At 38.8% G+C, this 22086-nt stretch overlaps 1 protein-coding gene across 1 annotated transcript; it reads right to left on the bottom strand.

Moving 5' to 3' along the window:
* Positions 1–18619: 18619 nt before the first annotated feature.
* On the bottom strand, positions 18620–21546 carry dctn3 (dynactin 3 (p22)). The gene is made up of 7 exons (XM_062399248.1): positions 21389–21546; positions 20441–20525; positions 20103–20189; positions 19874–19957; positions 19730–19788; positions 19585–19644; positions 18620–19272 (listed from the first exon to the last, which is right to left on the bottom strand). The coding sequence occupies exons 1-7, from the start codon at positions 21488–21490 to the stop codon at positions 19183–19185; spliced, it is 567 nt and encodes a 188-aa protein (XP_062255232.1). The 5' UTR covers positions 21491–21546; the 3' UTR covers positions 18620–19182.
* Between the last annotated feature and the right edge of the window lie 540 nt (positions 21547–22086).

The following is a 22086-nucleotide window of genomic DNA, read 5'->3' as shown; positions in this document are numbered from 1 at the left end:
GGGATATATCATAACCAGAGGTCAAGGTGTAATTCCCCCGGAAGTGATTCTGAGTTGTTTCCTGTGTTGTTTATTGGCGGCAGCTCCACTCACAAGTTGTGTCTTTCTTCTGCAGGTTAACGCATCGTCTTTTCACAAAATTCATTAAAGTTCGAGAAAATACCTACCGTGGAGTTTTTGGAGTGTTTAAGCTGGATACTAAATTAAAAAATATCAATACAGATTAACACTCTATAAGTAAATGTGAAATTATAAGTCACATTCATCCATTTCCCCCCTGGAACAAATCACTAATGTAATGAGAAACTATGAAATAATCAAGCAATAACCGAGATAGCCCCCCTTTCTCGTGAAATGCCTGTGTGGGAGGTCAGTCAGGGCCTGCATGAAGCCAGGATAGAGTGTTCTTCCTAAGCTTCTTTTAATGCCTGGTCGTAAATAGCACTGACATCGATATAGGAAGTGTAACTATCTCTGTTAGATCAACAACAGAGAATAATTTACTATCATTCAGAACTTACTAAAGGAATTTAAGTATTTGGAACAGACGAAGCACACTGTTGTACTGCGATGTTGACAACTTAGAAATCTTGGATGAATCACAAATCATGTCATCCTCCGTTCTTTCTTTCGCTGATGTTTCTTCAGTATTCTCCTCCTCCATATTCTGTCCAGCTGTTGCACTCACAGGCAAACTGTCCACAATTATGACATTCTTCTGAATGCTGTTGAATTTGGATCGAACCTTCCTCTCCAGGTCTGCTCTTGTGGACATGTCTCCACTCTTGATGAGCTCTTGAAACATAGGCTCTCGGGTTTTCTTCCTATCCCAGTGGTTCAATAAGAATGTTGTCAGGATGTAAATTTATCGAAAAGGTCTCTTTCAGCGCTTGCAGTTTCAAACATCTGGAGACTGTCAAGCTCCAATTCTCTCTTTTCTTTGCGTTTCCGTCCCTTCTTACCTCTCTTTTGCGCTGCCTTTTATGTGGACACAAGTACTCGCATTATTCTAATAACGTCTGGGTTCCTAGTTCCCTCTACCGGCCATGGTGGTCAATTTCAGCCCAGCGTTTATGCCATTTTTCTGATATTGTTGAAACGTTAGCGATGTCTTTAACTAAAGGATTATTTTTCTGTACCACATCAACAGGAGCAATTGGTTTTGGAGTTTGAGTGTCCTTTTTCCACATAGTAGCAGCTTACTCTTGTTCCCTTATTTTAAATTAAAGAATGATTGCTAAAATTTAAAGCTACTTAAAGCTGTTTTCGTTTTTTATTATTATCAATAAACCAATTAGAAACCAATCAATTAACCAGTCAATTAATCAATCAACGAATTAACCAATCAACAAATTAATCAATTCACAAATCAATCAAATCAACAAATCAATCAAGCACTCAACCACCAAATCAATCAATTCATAAATCAATGAAATCATCAAATCAATCAATCATGTGGTAAAAGCCACTAATTCACCACATCCAATAAAAATGAAATTGATTTCCCAACTCCAAAGGAATCAAAAGCTCATTGTGAAGGTCTCGCTAGCGCGGGCGCTAGCTATCCAACCAGCTTAAACACTCGCGAACTTATGACTAATGAATTTTGTGAAAAGACGATGCGTTAACCCGCAGAAGAAAGACACAACTTGTGAGTGGAGCTGCCGCCAATAAACAACACAGGAAACAACTCAGAATCACTTCCGGGGGGCGTTGTTGCATAGCTAAACATAGTATACATTTGAGGGGCAGACAACTCATTAATGTAATATCACAACTCAAAATCCTCTTATAATGTTTGACAAAAAGATCACGCGCTCCCACAAGTGACCGACTGTTACCAAATGTGCTTTTAGTCGCTGCAAACAATCACCCAATATTCATCTCAAATCATCAAAAAGTCACAATAGTGAATCTCCAAGACAGCTCAGATCACAATAAACCACACAAAAACAACAATTCTCATTTTCAACTCTCAGTGGAGTTTAAACCAAACAATCCTATTCCATTAATTAATTAAATGCATTAACTGGTCAGTCCTTTGCCAATCCTCATATCTTGTTTTTTGTTTTGACTGACTACAGCATATAGTTTTTCATGTGCATGTAAGCAGATGAATGTGCTCTATCAATCTCCTATAATAGCTCACAAATGAAAGCAGGTTAAAATGGTTTTCAGCAATAATAACTACAGATGAGAACACATACAAATATGTAAAATGTAGATTTTTGCTAAAGAGTTTGTGGATAAAACTGTACCGGCCTTGTTCAAACTGAAGACAGGGGCTGCACATGCAGATGTCAGCAAGCCTCAGTCCGTGATGTACCGGCCAGTTGCCTTCTCGTCTCTCCACCTCAATTTCCAGTCATCGTAAGGGAAAAGAAACAGACCATGATTTAGTATCTTATGAGCGATTCAATATGATTTGCACACATTTGCACTCGTTATCTGGGAAATAAGCAATACAAAGAGTCCGACAGCTTTCAGGTCATTCACAGCTGAGATCATTAAAACAGTCCAAGTCATAAACTATTTGGTCAGTTTGTATCATCAATCAATCATTAAATCAATCAATCAAATTGTATTTGTATAGCCCATATTCACAAATTACAATTCGTCTCATAGGGCTTTAATTCACATGTATTCAAAAATGCATCAACTACAATACTGTAGGAAAAATCAAACTGCTGTTGTTGTGGACACAGTTAATGCCTTTGTTAACCAGTGCTGTAAAATTTCAGCCAACATCCTTTCTAAACATGATAAATCTCTCTGGGCCATTATTAAAAGTGTGAGCATCACACTTGCACACGTTATCTGCCAGCACTCAGGTCAACAGATGTTTTTCTCCTTTAAATACCAGTCATAATTTCATACCATGCATCATCAGAATCAGAATCAGAATGAGAATCAGAAGTATTTTATTGCCAAGTAGGTTTACACCTACAAGGAATTTGCTCTGGTTATTGGTGCTTACAATGAACATAGAAACATAAAAATGCAATAAATACAACATACATAGGAAAAGCAATAAAAAATAGAAAACCAGTATATATTTACTCACTGTTTACTTCTTATTTACTCACTTTTTTCCAATATTTATACAAAGTAGCATTTATTTTGACATAAACATTTCTGAATAAAAATATATGAAAGATAAAAGATATAAAAAGTGAAGTAAAAGGTGAAATGCAAAATGCAAAACAGTAAACAGTGTCCGATTGCAATATGCAATGTATACAGTATAATATAATATACGTATATATAATATTATATAATATGAGATAATGTGTTAATTTATTAATTTAACACATCCTTGAGGTGTGGGGGTGGAATAAAAGTCTGAGTCAGGTAGGGGTCCCGGGCCTTGTTGATGAGGCCAACGGCAGCCTGGAAGAAGCTGGTCTTGTTTTGGTCCTGATGGACCGAAGCCTCCTGCCCGAGGGAAGAACCTCAAAGAGTTTGTGACCTTGGTGGGAAGGATCAGCCACCATCTTGCCTGCACGCCTCAGGGACCTTGAGGCAAACAGGTCCTGTAGAGATGGCAGATTGCAGCCGATCACCTTCTCAGCAGAACGGATGAGACGCTGCTGCCTCCTTTTGTCGTTAGCGGTGGCAGCAGCGAACCAGATGGTGATGGAGGAGGTGAGGATGGACTCGATGATGCAGGTGTAGAAGTGCACCATCATTGACTTTGGCAGGTTGAATTTCTTCAGCTGCCGCAGGAAGAACATCCTCTGTTGCCCTCTTCTGGTGATGGAGCTGATGTTCATCTCCCATTTGAGGTCCTGGGAGATGATGGTGCCCAGAAGCAGAAGGACTCCGCAGTGAAGACTTGGGCGTCTCTCAGGGTGATGGGGGTGGGTGGGGCTGGGTTCCTTCTGAAGTCCACAACCATCTCCATTGTTTTCAGCGCGTTGAGCTCCAGGTTGTTCTGGTCACACCAGGTCAATGTATAATTTAGTTTATTTCATTCTAATGATATCTTTAAAGTTCTCAATATTGTATTATTTATTACTGTAACTGTCAAAAACTCGACAGTTCTTTCGTAAAGCAGTTTAACTGTTTGATTTTCATGTGCAGTCTGTGCACCGCACATGTGTCACTCACAGTGAAGAAAAACAGACATGTTAATCTTATTTATATCAGCTCGTAGTGTAGAATATGGACACACTTAATAAAAACATATTGGCAGTCAATAATCAATGCAAACAATTTCCTCACGTTATCACCTTAAAAAAAAAATTCTGACTTATTTCTCCTCCTATCAAAATGATCATTATCTAGTATTTAAATATTAAAATGTCACGTTAAACCCAATTTATTTTCTTACGTCTGCTATAAAGGCAGCTCATGGTGTCACTAAACTACTAGTTCATAAGTCTCCTTAATAGGAGCTCATTGTGTATTACGAGATTCATGTTCATTAATATCATATGTTTATGTTTATTCAGTCATATTGATTTAAATCCCGGCCGGGAAACAACAGAATAAACACACACATCCAAAAAACACTGCATATTCAACTCACAATTTTTTTTTCCTTTCTCACACAGCTCGAACACTGTAATGATCCCATTCTTCATACACACACACACACACACAGACCACTGTTTGAGATGGGTCTGTTCCTGTTATACACACACATCTGGGAGGTGGCTCCCTGCACACAGACGCACACTCTTTCTCTCAGCCAAGGAGCTCCAGTCACACACGCACGCTATCTGCCGCTTTTTCCTTATTTCCATTATTTTAATTTTTGCTACCTTTTGAGATGTAAATCATCCGATTGAGGGGCTTCATCAGACACTGTTCCTCAACATATATCAGAGTGGAAGCATGCATTCGAATTTATGTCTACTTCTCCAGTTATTTAAAACTCAGGCCCATTCTACTTAGATCCGTCACAGAGGGCTTTCACTAATCAGATTCTGCGGCTCATTGATCAATTTCTTACTATTATGTTCCTCTTTAATAACTCTTGTTCCTTACCACTTTACTGTTATTTATTTATTCAAATTGACCTGGGCCCAGGTTGTCCCAATTTTTCTCTTTAACTCAATTCCTGTCTATGCCTTAGCAAATTGTAACACAATGGAATTACCGTGACTTACTGTTAAGAAATTGAGGTACCATTTTTCGTAATCCTGCACAGATTTACCACCTCATTTTTACAATTTAAGCTATTCTAAACTATGTCCTGTCTTTACCTTATTTCATTCCTTTTTTAACTGTTACACCTTTCCCCCCCCCCCCCCCCCTTTATTTGCGATGTGCACTTCGTATATGAAGTCAAATTTAGCATGGATCTTCTCTTCAGACATCAACACAACAAGACACATTCAGTCAAAATGAGAAATCCTCACCGCTTGAAGCTGTTGGAGGTGAAGCAGGTCACAGCTCGTCTCTGTCGTGACGCCAATCTATCGTATCTTTCAAGCAGCAGTGTCTCTTCGAAGTCGGTGTTTGAAGAGAGGAGACGAGGACCCAGAACTTGCAGCATAACAGAATTTATTACACAGAAGTTTCACAGGTCAGACGGGCACCATGGTACACCTGGAGAAATCACACAGGCCGAATAGTGAAAATTCCGACTTGCCTCTGCAAGACAAGGCTTTTTATAGGGGAGTTGTTTACTACAAACCTAGAGATAAAATGACGTCACACAACCGGGCCTACTGCCTACATTTGGGAAGGTTCCTTAAGATTTAGGGACCTGCTGAGAAAAGTCTGAGCATAAGGCTTCATAGATGTAATTGTCATTATGCTTCATAACCACGTTCAAAAGATGTCATAGTCAAATATACTATACAGGTAAAGTTGCTTATTAATAGAATGTAAGTGTATAATATATCATGTATATATTCTAGAATATATAGAATATAACTTTAAGAATATAAGTTATAAGCTTTTACTGAACTAAGTGCACTTAAATCAGACATCTTCAAGCTTTCGGCCCCCCCCCCCTACCTGGAGATGACCTCACTCAGGCTGTTAAATACCTTTTTGTGTTTTTCCCTCATGACAAGAAAATAAACATATGTGGTATGATGTAAATAGTGAGTATTGAGTATGTCGTTTCCTTAAAGGTTTCTTTTTAATGTTGTTAGAGAATCTGTCACATGTAAAACCAACATAATTATTGAAACCCGGTTTCACTCTATCGAGTCAGAGCGATGGAAATTAAATTCACCTGCAAAGACAGACTATTGAAAACTAAAACAAAGGAGTTTTAGCTGATACATTATCTGAGCAGTGAGTTCATATTTTCCTACTGGACAGCAGAGTAAACCTCCAGTAATGTCCAGTATCTGCTCAGAGTTTAACTTGTTTTAAAAAGCAGTGCTACGTGAAAACCAGAATGTATAAACTGTGCAAGATGCAGAAAACCTGCAACTGTGAAGCTCTCTGCACTGACCTGTATGAAAGGTGCAATACAAATAAAGTTTGATTAACTGAAGGTTGATCCAGAGACTCATCATAGACTCATTTATTGTAACATGGTGTTAATTATTATAATCATAGGGCAACACCATTTGGTGACCAACACATAGAGAAAGCTAAAAACAAGTCGCGGAACTAACATCGTCAACCAAAACTCTGAAGTCAAACGAAACAAGTTAATGTAATGAAACAGGATCGAGGTCCCTGTGGTTCCTTTAGAGAGGCGGTGGTCTAGTGGTAGAAACCTGGACTATGGGCAGAGAAGGTCTCTGGTTCGTTTCGGGTTCGACTCCACGGAGAGACAACAAAAGGCGAACCTGGATTGATCTGTCCAAAAATCCAAGAGTCTCCCTAACCTGTCTAGTGCCCCTGAGCAAGGCACCTTACTCCCCCAACATCTGCTCCCCGAGCGCCGTACATGGTCGCTCACTGCTCTGTGTGTCCTGCACCAGATGGGTTAAAAGCAGAGGTTAAATGTACCTACCATTGCATGAGTGTGTAGTGCATGTGTTTGGTATAAATAAACATATCTTAATATCTTAATATTTACCAGAGTGAGAAAAAACCGACCACCTTCTGCTTTAGACCTGGTAGAGTCAAAGTTCACGTCTGATAGATTTCAAAGTTTCATTTCTCTTTTATTTTTTCCCTTTAAGGACAGAGTATCTGAATCTGCTTATTGACAGTGGTTGTTATTTGTAATAAAATAATATAAAATCTTGTTCTTCTCATTACAGTGTCTTAAAATATGTTATTACCTGTAACAGTTTTGCATTAATGCATGTAAAGTTGCTTCTTAATATAATGTAAGTGTATAATATATCACATATGTATTCTATAACAGAGATCTTCAACAGGGGGTACGCAACGCCTAGGGGGTCCGTGGCGGTACTGCAGGGGGGTCCAAAAATTTAGCTTGTGACAATTTTTTTTTAAAAATATATATGCACCAAAAATTTAAATGTCTTAAATTACACATTAACATGCATCCAACACATTAAACCTCAGTCTGACAACCTCCATCCGTCCAAGGTTAGATAAGTTGTGTGCTACCCATCAGGGTCCGACATCTCACTAATGTCTGAGTATGTGTGGTATCCACAGATGGCTTGAGGATTCTTCTACATGTATGTTTAAAATAAAAACATGAATCTGTGAATTATTGTAATAGCTCAGTGTTGTATGCAAGATAAATGCATAAATGGCAGTGAAATTGTCAACCTGTACCTTGCACGTGTTTAAATTAAAAACAAGAATATATGAACCTGTGTTATATTTGAATAGTTTAGTATTGAATGCACAATAACAGGGTAGCTATGGTTATATATGGCACTAGGGCCAGTTTAATATAAAACTCAATTTCATACAATATTCATAGTATGGGGTCCCTGCTCCATCTCTCCACCAGTTTGGGGTCCTTGACCTGAAAAACGTTGAGGACCCCTGTTCTAGAATATAGATAATATCATTTTAAGAACACAACCTGGAGATGACCTCACTCACTCGGGAGCCACGGCCCCTGTGCTATACGAATATGGTTTGATTAACTGAAGGTTGATCCAGAGACTCATCATAGACTCATTTATTGTAACATAGTGATAATTATTATCATAGTGCAACACCGTTTTGTGACCAACACAAAGAGAGAGCACAAAACAACAGGCGGAAATAACATCGCCAACCACAACTCTGAAGTCAAACGAAACAAGTTAATGTAATGAAACAGGAAAGGTGTGTTTCCTGTAAAAAAAGTGTTAGAATATTTGCCCTTCAAAGGAGCGATATGAAAAGTAGAGAGAGAGATTGGTCAGCATTATTCTTCCGTATTGTATAAAAGGAGACGTCCTCCTCTGCTTCAACAGGGTCCCATCGTCTCACACACGAAGGTAAGAGCTCTGAAGCTACTTCCTGACTTTACTGAAGGATTTCTTCAGACATTAGAAGCTTCTTTATTTCTGTATGTGTGCTCTATTGCTGTGTGCGTTTCTTTTATATTGTTTAATTTTTAACTGTTTCATATTGTTTGCCTTACATTTTTTTATTTTTTACTGGTAAAGCACATTGTTACTGAGTTTTGAACGTGTTATGTATAAAAGTTTATTATTGTTCTGACTGGTGTGTTCTTCAGTGTTGTATATGAGGAGATGTTTTCCTCTGCCCCAACAGGCTTCCACCATCTCAGTGAAGAAGGTAAGAGCTCTGAAAACAAACAAGTTATAGTTAATGAAATATAATGTAATGCTGTCCCATCAATATAAGGCAAACATATCATTAAAAACCTAAACATATCAACTGTTTAATATAAAGTCAGTGAATGCATTCAGCCAATTACTCACTTTTTTCATATAACTGTTCAATCGTTGTAGAAACTGAAATCCAAAACTGGGGGTTTATTCATGATATTAAATCTCATACAAGCTGGAGACCTGAAGGAGCCGAAACTAGTGAGATAGTTTTTAAAGTTTTGAATGTGTTTAGGACTTTTTACTCCGTCCCTCATCTCTTCCTCATCTCTTCCTCATCTCTTCTTCATCTCTTCCTCGATACATCAGTGGTAAGTCAAGATTTTGTCTTTACTAACTTTCTCTATTCTTCTTTAATGTCGTTTCTTACTCTCTAAATGTGTTGAGTCTGTGTCATTACACTGACGTTCGTATGTTTGCTGTTTCTTCATCTTTCTGAACTTTACTTTTGAAATCTAAAGAGTTTAGTTCATAGACTTTAAATAAAAATTGATTATAAACAAGACAGTGGCTTCATATTTCAGGAGCTGACATGTCATCCATCTTTACATTCAGTCTATGATTTAGTCAAAGAATATCTAACATGATTCCTTTTGTCAGGTTACAGTTCTGCTCTGCTGCCAACATGAGGAACCTGATCTCTGTGGCTGTGATCCTTCATGTGGCGTTCACAGCAGCAGGCCTACAACTCAACGGAAAAGAAGTTTGTGTCACTTTCTTTAGTTTATTTATTCTTCCACTGCATCTTTAAAATCATGATGTTACAGTTTATTGGTAAAATGTTAATTTGGTAACACTACTGTCTCCCTTTCTCCCAACCACAGGTGGAGTTTGGAGACATAATTGCTTATAAACCTCAGTTTGGATGGAATACTACTGATTATCAGCATTATGCTTCTTTTGTGGGGGACGGATATCCTGGAGGAAACACATTTGAACGCTCAAGTACGTGCACCTACAAACTATGTCCTTCACTGAAAACAGCAATAAAACTCCCTCAGATGTGAAACTATTTCGAGTCGTAATACTACAACAAAACATTTAAATTTGAGTCATAATAAATAAAGTTATAATCTTAGGCTACGTTTCTGTCAGGCCTGGACTGAAATGAGGACTCAGATGCAGAGGATTACACGTACCAGCACACTTTATCGAATTCAGATCCTCTATGAAGAGTGACAAACGATTGGGCTCTGAAAAACTCACTTAATATATCTAAGACCTGGCAAGAATAACTCGGGGAAAGAAAAACTCCCTAATAAATTCAAAACACACACTAGAAAAAGAAAGAGATTTAAAACATAAATCGCTCCCGAAGGATGACAAACAAAAGGCTAGAAGAAGAAATCAAAAGCGCTTCCGAAGGAGGAAAACCAAACTACTATGAAACAGGACAAAAGAAAAGGCTCACCTAAACAGGAGGCTCAACATACTAACTAAAACTCTCTAAACATAAATCGCTCCAAAAGGGAGGAAGAAAAACAGATTACAAACAACACAAAACGAAGCTAAACCAGAAAACTTTAACAAACGAAAAATCACTCTCAAGGAGGAAACAGAAAACAACTCAACTCATAGGAAAACAACGACAATGACTGTGGAAAAGGGTTAGGTGCACGGACAAGGACGAAACACTTTGGCACAAGACAAAGGGGAGACGCAGACTATAAGCACATGAGGGTGAAGGGAACAGGTGGAAACAATCCGGGATCAGGGGAGACAATCAGACAGCTGACACATGAGGAAAGGCAAGTGACCTGAAACGAGAGGAGAGTTAGGATTTCAAAATAAAACAGGAAGTTACGAGACAAAAAAAACAAGACAAGACAAAACTCTCTGCGGTGTGATAGTTTCACGTTAGATCCCAGAAGCTCTGTCTCCTGTGTTAAAATAAGGAATGTGCAGCATCTTGTTCAGTTCAACTTTAGAATAAGTTTCATAAATATAAAAATCCTTGATGTTTTGTCTCATCTCATCATTTTTTCTCCGCTCACCAGCCGGTCGATGCAGATATTATCTGTAATGTTCAAACACTAACTCTAACACTTTATTCTCCTTCTATTTGTAGACAAAGAGCCATCCTGCTTTTTCTCGCCAATCCATATGTCAAGAAGTCCCTATGTTTTCAATTTCCTCGACGGATATGTGGATAAAAAGGGAAAGGTGTACACCAAAGGCACTGAGACTGAAATGAAGGCCCGCATCAAAGAGACAAGTGACGACTGTGGATTGTATGATGCTGTCTGCAACAATTGTGAACACCTTGCTACCTATGTGCGTTACGGAAAGAAGATATCACTGCAGGTATGTGGCTGATTCAACACAGGACGACATTTTACCATTTACGCACCAATATCACAACAGCAAGACACATTTCATCAAGTTCCAATCAATGACTGAAATTAAAGACGGAAGTCGCGTCTCCACTTCCTCTCAATATCCAGAAAAGATGACAGAACATACAAACACTGCGATCTTAACAAGGGGAGTCAGAGTCAGCTGTCAATCATAGTCTTTCACCGCATTTTGATAGGAGGTAATCATTAATTAAAACCAAACTTAGATGTCCCATCTGTACTGCAGTGAGCTCCTTCAGCCACCAGAAGGCAATCTAGTCTCCTTGGCTTCATTTTTGGAAGCTGTCATATCTCTTCAGTCTCCATGTTAGCAAATGGGACATGGACAAAACAAACAAATCAACATAGACGTTAAAAAAACTTTCTCAAAGATGGTTTCTGTCTTTTAAGTTAGTTCTTATCTCACTGGTGTTTGTTCAAGTGTTCGTGTTTCTCCTAAGTTTGGTTTGAATTTGTTATTTAAACTGAGTGAAACGTCATGATTGACAGCTGAGACTGACTCCTGACTCCTGACTCCTGACTCCTGTCTCCTGACTCCTGACTCCTGATTCCTGACTCCTGATTCCTGTCTCCTGAGTCCTGACTCCTGACTCCTGTCTCCTGACTCCTGTCTCCTGACTCCTGACTCCTGACTCCTGTCTCCTGACTCCTGACTCCTGACTCCTGTCTCCTGAGTCCTGACTCCTGACTCCTGTCTCCTGACTCCTGACTCCTGACTCCTGACTCCTCACTCCTGACTCCTGTGCAGACTGAAGATGGCAGTGTTCGTGTCTGGGAGATTTCAGGATATATTCAGTCTATCGAATAGATGATTTTCCATAAAGGCCAAATAAGAATTTCTGTTAATGTACCACTCCTCAGTGTCCCAGTTTGTCCCACTGGTTTTTGGTTTATTCCAAACATCAATGTGATTTAACGACCATGAGGTTTTCATCTGGAACAGACCTCAGTTCTGTTTCTCTGAAGGATGCACATTGAGTTTGGTTCACCTGCTGATTATTGCTTGGACGTTCTGTGATAGTTATGTTCTTAATTGTCCAGAAGGCCACATTGAATCATATTAATGATTTGTTTTATTTTTATAGTTCAACATAACTGGTGGACGGCTCCTCTGCAAACTACGCCCAGAGTGTGAACACATGTGGAATTACGTGGAGAAAACGAATAAGTCACAATATAACGCCGCCTCCTCAGTCAACCCAGTCGGATTGACTTCTGTCTTATTGCTCTTTTCTTATGTGATATGAGTTTTTGAATGAAAAAAATGAGCAACTACTCTGGGTCTTGTACTGCTTCTGTTGATAAGGTATGGATATGAGAAGTACCTTTGTTGCTTCAAATAAATGAGCAGGATAGTTCAGCACTGAGTGTCCACCAGGATCATTACAGTTATACATCAAAGATACATATACAACGTGGTAAATGTTAAAAAAATACTTGTTATGGTCTGATTTAAAGTAAATTACAGCATAAAGTCCTGTGTGCATTAGTGCGTGGATATCATGTAACTGACAGGTAGTGTCATCCAATGGGTCGAGGTGGAAGGTGTAGGTGGGCGTGGAGTCGATCAGGCTCCACCCCCTCCAAATATGGTTACTCTTGATTTCAAGCACCCGACCAGCTTCTGCTTTAGACCTGGTGGAGTCCCAAGTTCAGGTCTGATAGATTTCAAAGTGACATTTCTCCTTTATTCTTTGGCTCAACTCTCCCTTTAAGGACAGAGTATCTGAATCTGCATCTGCTTATTGTCAGTGGTTGTTTTTGTAATTAAATCAAATAAAATCTTGTTCTTCTCATTACATTGTCTTAAAATCTGTTATTACATGTAACAGTTTTGCTTTGATGCAGGTAAAGTTCCTGATTAATGTAATGTAAGTGTATAATATATCACATATATATTCTAGAATATATAGAATATAATTTTAAGACCATAAGTTATAAAGCTTTTACTGAACTAAGTGCACTTACATCAGCCATTTCCAAGCTTTCGGCCCCCCCCCTCCACCTACCTGGAGATGAAATCACTCGGCCTGTTAAATACCTTTTTGTGTTTTTACCTGATGACAAGAAAAGAAACATATGTGATATGATGTAAATAGTGAATATTGAGTATGTAGTTTCCTTAGAGGTAACTTTTTAGTGTTGTTAGAGAATCTGTCACATGTAAAACTAACATTATTATGGAAACCCGGTTTCACTCTATCGAGTCAGAGCGATGGAAATTTAATTCACCTGCAAAAACAGAATATTGAAAACTAAAACAAACGATTTTTAGCTGATACATTATCTGAACAGTGGGTTCATATTTCGGTGAGTCCTTGATTTGACTCGTGCTCCAGAGAGAACAAGGCGTTTGCATGATTTCCAATAAAATGATCTAGATATCTAGTGGCAGTTACAAAGTCTTTATCTTTTATGACTGTCTGGTGAAAGGTATGTTTGCTTTAACACAAGCCTCTGGATTAAAAATGCATTTATAGCAAAGATATTTAAATGTCTTATCGGTAATAACGGACCTGTGAAGGTTTAGTGAGTGATAAAGGTGACTGTAGTATTTCCATTTCCAGAATGAAGTTACTGAACTGGTCCCAGCTCAGTTTGTCTACTTCTCTTTATGCGGGTCAAGGTGTTTTCCTACTGGACAGCAGAGTAAACCTCCAGTAATGTCCAGTATCTGCTCAGAGTTTAACTTGTTTTAAAAAGCAGTGCTACGTGAAAACCATAATATATAAACTGTGCAAGATGCAGAAAACCTGCAACTCTGAAGCTCTCTGCACTGACCTGTATGAAAGGTGCAAAAGGAATATGGTTTGATTAATTGAAGGTTGATCCAGAAACTCATCATAGACTAATTTATTGTAACAAAGTGTTAATATTATAATCATAGTGCAACACCATTTGGTGACCAACACAAAGGGAAAGCACAAAAAAAAGAGGTGGAATTAACATCGACAACTCTTTTAATTTAATTTGATTAAAAAAAAGGAAGGAGGTCCCTGTGTTTGCTTTAGATTATGTTTATGTGCAGAAGATGAGTAGAGAGAGAGAGAGAGAGAGAATAAAAAGAGAAAAAGACAAATGAAAATGAAAAATAAATGAACTGTTTTTAGAGGTGTGGTGGAACTGGAAGTGAGCGAGAACTGATGCAGAATTATTGAACAAGAACATGCTGATTAGAAGAAGAAGTCGTTACCTTTCAGCAATTAAAAGGAGCGATATGAAAATCAGAGAGAGAGATTGATCAGCCTTATTCTTCTGAATTGTATAAAAGGAGTTGCCTCCTCTGCTTCAACAGGGTCCCATCGTCTCACACACGAAGGTAAGAGCTCTGAAACGACTTCCTGACTTTACTGAAGGATTTGTTCAGACATTAGAAGCTTTGTTCTTGATTAGAACATTTTTATTTCTGTATGTGTGCTCTATTGCTGTCTGCGATTCTTTTATATTGTTTGATTTTTAATTGTTTCATATTGTTTGCTTTACATTTTTTTATTTCCACTTGTAAAGCACATTGTTACTGAGTTTTGAACGTGTTATGTATAAAAGTTTATTATTGTTCTGACTGGTGTGTTCTTCAGTGTTGTATATGAGGAGATGTTTTCCTCTGCCCCAACAGGCTTCCACCATCTCAGTGAAGAAGGTAAGAGCTCTGGAAACATACAAGTGATAGTTAATGAAATATAATGTAATGCTGTCCCATCAATATAAGGCAAACATATCTTTAAAAACCTAAACATTTCAACTGTTTAATATAAAGTCAGTGAATGCATTCAGCCAATTACCCACTTTTTTCATATAACTGTTCAATCGTTGTAGAAACTGAAATCTAAAACTGGGGGTTTATTCATGATTATAAATATCATACAAGCCAGAGACCTGAAGGAGCCGACTCTAGTGAGATAGTATTAAATTTTTCTTGAATTTGTTCAGGACTTTTTACTCCGTCCCTCATCTCCTCCTCATCTCTTCCTCATCTCTTCCTCATCTCTTCCTTGATACATCAGTGGTAAGTCAAGATTTTGTCTTTACTAACTTTCTCTATTCTTCTTTAATGTTGTTTCTTACTCTCTAAATGTGTTGAGTCTGTGTCATTACACTGACTTTTGTATGGTTGCTGTTTCTTCCTCTTTCTTCTTCTTTCTGAACTTTACTTTTGTGTCTAATAAGTTTAGTCCAAAGACTTTAAATAAAAATGGATGACCTGTGTCCACTTCTACTTACTATCCAGAAATGAAACAAGAGAGTGGCTTCATATTTCAGGAGCTGACATGTCATCCATCTTTACATTCAGTCTATGATTTAGTCAAAGAATATCTAACATGATTCCTTTTGTCACGTTACAGTCCTGCTCTGCTGCAAACATGAGGAACCTGATATCTGTGGCTGTGATCCTTCATGTGGCGTTCACAGCAGCAGGCCTACAACTCAACGGAAAAGAAGTTGGTGTCACTTTCTTTAGTTTATTTATTCTTCCACTGCATCTTTAAAAGCATTATTTCAATTCAGTTTGATTTGATGCTACAGTTTATGGGTAAATTGTTCATTTGGTAACACTGCTGTCTCCCTTTCTCCCAACCACAGGTGGAGTTTGGAGACATGATTGCTTATCCACCTGTGTGTGAAATGGGTTTTATTACAATGCAGCATTATGCTGTTTATGTGGGGGACAAATATCCTGGCCAAGGCGACATATTTGAACGCTTAAGTACGTGCACCTACAAACTATGTCCTCCACTGAAAGCAGCAATTAAACTCACTCACATGTGAAACCATTTATCACCAATCTGAAAAACCCTGTGAGAAATTAGACAGAAAGTTCCTCTGTCTTGTTCACATGTAGCTCTGAGTTATAATGAGAATAATGACCACCACTCAAAGTTTCAACAGAAACACTGTTGGCAGATCAGCAGAAGTTAGAACAACATGTTGTTGTTTTCGTTTCCTTTATAAGGGCCATGTTGAAGAAAAACACATCTGAGATTCTGAGAGCAGAGACATAATACTACAAGGAAAAATTGAAATTTTAGTAATAATAAATAAAGTATTAATTTTAGGCTACGTGTCACGTTACATCCCAGAAGCTCTGTCTTCTGTGTCACCCACACTGAGTCTGGTTCTAGAGGTTTCTTCCAGTTAATGACAGAATTCGTTCAGCTCAGTTTCTTTTCTTCAACATGGTCCTCCTATTATCAAATATTAGCATGCTATTATGCTAACTGAAGATATTAGACATGGAAAATATCATCGCAAACTATTGGCTTGTTAGCATGCTAACACTAGCATAAGACAGCAACCAAACGCCACGTTCCATTTCCCCACGGAGCCGGAACATCCTGTCAAGTTGGAATTCTGACTTGGTCTTTGAAATCCAAGATGGCCACTCTGTGTATCAACAGTAACAGCTAAAGTTTTTACTGTTTATAATCACGTCTCTCATTAGAGAATGTGCAGACGTCTTACTACGTCGTTGGTGTTTGTGAAATGTGACGTCATTCCGAGGTTTAATCGTTTATAGTCTTTAGCTCAAACCAATGTTTAGCATCATAGAGCTACTAACGTGGCTGCAGGCTACAAGAGCAGATAGACATGAATAAATAATACATTATAAATATTATCTATAATGTTCAAACACTAACTTTAACATTTTATTCTCCTTCTATTTTGTAGAAGATACTGAGACTCTGAGCCCACTTTGCACTTTCTCTGAACTCGATCTTTCTTACGGCCCATATGTTTTCAATTTCCTCGATGGATTTGTGGATAAAAAGAGAAGGGTATACACCAAAGGCACTGAAGCTCAAATGAAGGCCCGCATCGAAGAGAAACATGCAAAGTGTGGATTGTATGATGCTCTCAGCAACAACTGTGAACACCTTGCTACCTATGTGCGTTACGGAAGGAAGATATCACTGCAGGTATGTGGCTGATTCAACACAGGAAAACATTTTACCATTTACGGCCAATATTCACTAGCCTGACGTTGTCATACTCATAATTCTAGTCAAAATGTGAGTTTAATAGCGCTCCATTGGGCTGTGATTAAAAACCAAACCAAGATGTCCCATCTGCTAACATGGAAGAGGCCGGTTTTGTAACCTGTACTGCAGAGAGCTGCTTCAGCCACCAGATGGCAATCAAGTCTCCTGGGCTTCACTTTTGGGAGCTGTCATATCTCTTCAGACTCCATGTTAGCAGATCAGACGTGGCCAATCAAAAAAGTTAAGGAGGACGTTTAAAAAAGTGTTCTCAAAGATGGTTTCTCCTAGGTTTGGTTTTAGTTTGTTATTTAAACTGGATGAAACGTCATGATTGACTCCTGACTCCTGTGCAGACTGAAGATGGCAGTGTTCGTATCTGGGAGATTTCAGGATATATTCAGTCTATCGAATAGACGATTTTAAATAAATGCCAAATAAGGATTTTCTGTTAATTTACCACTCCTCAGTGTCCCAGTTGGTCCCAGTGTTTTTTGGTTAATTGTGTTTTTTCCAAACATCAATATGATTCAACGATGACGAGGTCTTCTTCTAGGACAGACCTCAGTTCTGTTTCTCTAAAGGATGCACATTGAGTTTAATGCACCTGCTGCTTATTGCTTGGATGTTCTGTGATAGTTATGTTCTTAATTGTCCACAAGAGCACAATGAATCATAATAATGATGCCTTTTTTTTTATAGTTCAACTTGACTGGACAGGCCTTCTGCTTAAGCGTAACGGCTAGAGACATGTGGAAGTATGTGAAGGAAATGAATGACTGACAAGATAACGCTCCTTCCTCCAGTGGCTAACATGCATTTTATCAATCCAGTAGGATTGACCTCTTTATCTCTTATTGCTCTTTCCTTATGTGATATGAGTTTTTGAAAATAAAAAATGAGTTTCTGTTGATAAGGTATGGATATGAGAAGAAACTATTTGGCTTCAAATAAATGAGCAGGATATTTCAGCACCGAGTGTCCACCAGAATGATTACATTTATACATCAAAGATACATATACAACGTGGTAAATGCTAACAATATACTTGATATGGTCTGATTTAAAGTCAATTACAGCATAAAGTACTGTATGCATGGATATCATGTAACTGACAGGTATAGTAATCCAATGGGTCGAGGTGGAAAGGGTGTAGGTGGGCGTGGAGTCAGTTAGGCTCCACCCCCTCCAAATATGGTTACTTTTGATTTCAGAGAGATGGCACCGGGACAAAATGCCAAAGTTGACGTTTGAAAATGGCCGCTCACAAACCAGTGGGTGACATCACGCTGGGTTGATAACCAGGGTTCAACTTGGGCTGCTCACCTGACCCTTTGACCTCTGGCTATACACAAACAACCACAAAATACAGCTGCAGTAGATTTAAAACAATAAACTGACCAGTCAATCAACAGAAGATGAATCGCTAAATGATGGATCCCCCATGTAATTTATATCTGGACCAACATTTAATGATCACTTCCCTTGAATAGTTCGTTTTTGCAAAATCTTGCAAACAAATAAACCCACAAACAAGTAAACAACCACATGAAGACAAACAATGATGAACTTTGCAGAGTAAACAACACAGGACACTGGGAAGCCACCAGGCAAAGTTTAATGAATTTATCTGCATTGTCAAACAGGTTATGACAAAAATGAATAAAATCACACACTGGAATACTCCAATAAACATGTAATAATATTCATTGCATCAACTGCAGTCATTCTATTTGACATGTTACACATATGTTACAGTTTCTGTATTTCAAATCAATGCTCTGGTACAAATAGCAAAGCTCCTTTATGGTTTGGTGGGTTAAAGTGATCGACTTGCAGCAGAGGGGAAATGTTGGAATGCATTAAAACTGAAGTCAAAATACAAGCATTAAAAAAACCTATTGTCTTAGAATAAATAAACAGGGGCATCTCCGAGCTGTCTGAGCCACATCTCACGTGATGGGAGTTGCTGAAGACTCACATGACACCAAGTTCTTCTATGTTTTACATTTACACCCAGATGTTTTAGTTGAAACTTGTTCAGTGTCTCGTTTTTTTCGGACTTATTTAGGGGAAAAAGCAACATATGAAACACTTTCTGGTCTAAAGCTCCGAGCACAGAGCCGTCTTCTTCACGGTCACCGTCCTCATCAGAAGAGTGTGTTACTCCTCCACAGGCCGGATGCCCTTGGCCTCCTCCATCTTCCTCAGGCTCTCGTCCCATTGGGTGAACTGCTTGGACAGCAGGAACATCTGTCAATCACATTTCAAAAGGGTCAGTGGGTGGAGCTTTTAACTGTAGCTGGTCAGAGGTCAGTGAGATGAGGTGTACATGACTTTACAATGGCTGAAGGACACGTGGGTTATCACTAACAGAAAAGAGTCAGACTGGTTTTCCTGCAAATATGGATGATTTAAGCATTATGGTATTGTTTATTCGTGTCTTTTATCCCTGGAGACATGAGACGACAACAAAAGTGTGTATCAATATGGAGTTTAACCTTCTTATGGCTCTTAAACAGTTTGTGTCTAATATTTTGACTTGTGTTAGAACGTTTTGTTTACCATTTTGTTGTAGTCCTCAAAAAGCTTCTTTACTTCCAGCGACTGAACTTCAGTTTGGTCCTGTAATAAAAGATCCAGAGGAGTCAAATGAGCGAGAGACACACACGCACAAAGAGGGGGACTGAGAGAAAGAAAAGGTGGTTACCTGTTCTTTAATGTGAATCTGGGATAGACGCTGTAACTTGGTAGCGTGCTCTGGTACATCTGTGAACAACAGAAACACATGAGGGATGAACCTCCAGTGCTGAGGTGGTTTGTCCTCGAGTCTCATGATGTCCTGTGAACTCACCTCGGATGTAGTTGCTGTCCAGCAGCGGCTGGAGGCTGCTGACCTGCTCCAGCAGAGCAGCCTGGGAGAGCAAGAAATCCTCCTCTGTACACACAGCAGCACCACAATGAGCAGGTGATAACTTACACAATGTATAATATCTACCCTAAGCTTTACATGTAAAACACAACACATTAACACACAATGAAACAGCTGTCTTTCATTTGAATAATCTGTCCCAGAATATTACCAGCGAGGATGAACTCCAGCTTCATAGCGTCCGGTACGGTGATATGGTCCGTGAACTGGGGGTCCAGGTACTTCATGAGGTCCTCAACTGCACCACAACAACAAGGTGCTCAACAAACAGTAATAAATCCAACCAAAGACAAATCCAGCACCGACATTTTGAATTTCAAACCTTTAAACTTTTTAATGCTCAGTGGGAACCGTGAATGAAATACTGTAGCCTAACATGACTCAGGAAAAACTATTCTCTCGAGTATCTTGATGTATGAAAATAAAAAGTAACACAATGTTTCTGTGTACTCTGTTGTCAGTACTGATCCAAATCGGTGTGTGACTCACTCTTCTTGTGCAGGATCTTCACTCGCTCTCTTTTGTTGGCTGTGTTTGTCAGACCTGCCTGGATCCGGGCCAGAGACTCCGCACACTGCAGAGCAGACAGCATGCATCAGATTTATCATTAGACATCAAAATGGGTCGTGAAAATTCATTTTTGATCATTTCATTAGTGTGTTGGAGCAACGTTATAAGTGTCATTGGTAGCATTACACTGCCAACACAGAGTAAAAACATGAGCCTAAACTCCAGTGAAACAGGGATCAACACAATGTAACAGCATCTTAGATATTACTTTAATATTTAAACTCATTTTCTGTTGACTTCAGGAAACAAAAACCTTAAGTAGGACACTGTGGCACATTGTTCCAATCCTGGAAACTCATTTACCACAGAACAAATCCACATCAATGCCCCTTTGTCCTCATCATATGATGCTCTGATGAGACGCTGCTCTCAGGCTCAGGAGAAACATTCATTGCTCTGAAATATATAAACTATCATATTAATGCACAGTTAATAGTTTACAAATGAATTATCCTGGAAACCAGTGGTTTCACTTTACTTCAGTTAGTGTAGAATTTGCCTGAGATACCAATAAATCACACTTCTGTGCTTTTACTTTTCATCCTGTTGTTACTGCTCAGACTCACACACACACACAGACAGACAGACAGACAGACAGAGAGACACACACACACACACACACACACACACACACACACACACACACACACACACACACACACACACACACACACACACACACACACACACACACACACACACACAGTGTTGATGTTGTATCCAACACATTTAAGTTGACTTGTCTTGGTGAAGCTAACGAGCTCAAATGAAAAAGGGCGTTCGCTTCTTCCCAGTGACAGAGCTGTCGTTAGCAGCTAGCTAGCCTCTAAAACCCCCACCCCTCTCATTAAATGGCAGTGCACGGACCTTGGCGGGTTTCGAACTCTTGACTCTCCTCTCGCCATAGACTCGAGTCTCCAGCGTGTGAAGACGCGTCTCCAGATCGTCCGTCTCCATCTTTTTATCCATTCTTCTCACTCGAACAACTGAGCAGCAGGAAGACAACAGCTTCTTCTGAGCCCCAGCACGTCGCTGATTGGCTAGATTTCACTTCCGGTTGGGTAAGGGCTGAGTGTGAAGCGTGTTGATTGGTTGAGGGAAGGTGTCAATATCAGCGGTTTCCTCCACCGGTGATGACGTATTGCAACATGTTTAGAAATACATTTATTTATATTTCATTAATTTGATCCTGAAACTAAAGACAAACATTTAAAACAATGGATTATATTATAATGTGTTTATTCTGTAAAGCAGAAAAATAAATATCTGAACATCTGATGTTGTCTTGTTGTGCATCTAGTCCAGAAGGACTACAGATATTATAAGTGGTCTCATAACGGAGCACAGAAAACTGGATTATGTTATTCAATAACAGTGCTTGACCAATATTTTTTTTGCACAAATGTACATTTTTTAAAAGCACCCAACACTTGTATCATTGAAAGAACTGTCTATCTTCACAGATTCATTGAAATGGATCAATTCTAAAATTTATTTTAATACCTTTGCAGTTTTCTTGTCCTACCTTGCTCAGTTAACAAGTCTCTGTCTCTGAACTTTTGAAA

This window comes from Platichthys flesus, chromosome 11 (genome assembly GCF_949316205.1).
Source record: "Platichthys flesus chromosome 11, fPlaFle2.1, whole genome shotgun sequence".
NCBI classification, from domain to species: Eukaryota; Metazoa; Chordata; class Actinopteri; order Pleuronectiformes; family Pleuronectidae; genus Platichthys; species Platichthys flesus.
This window is presented reverse-complemented; position numbering and strand designations above follow the sequence as displayed.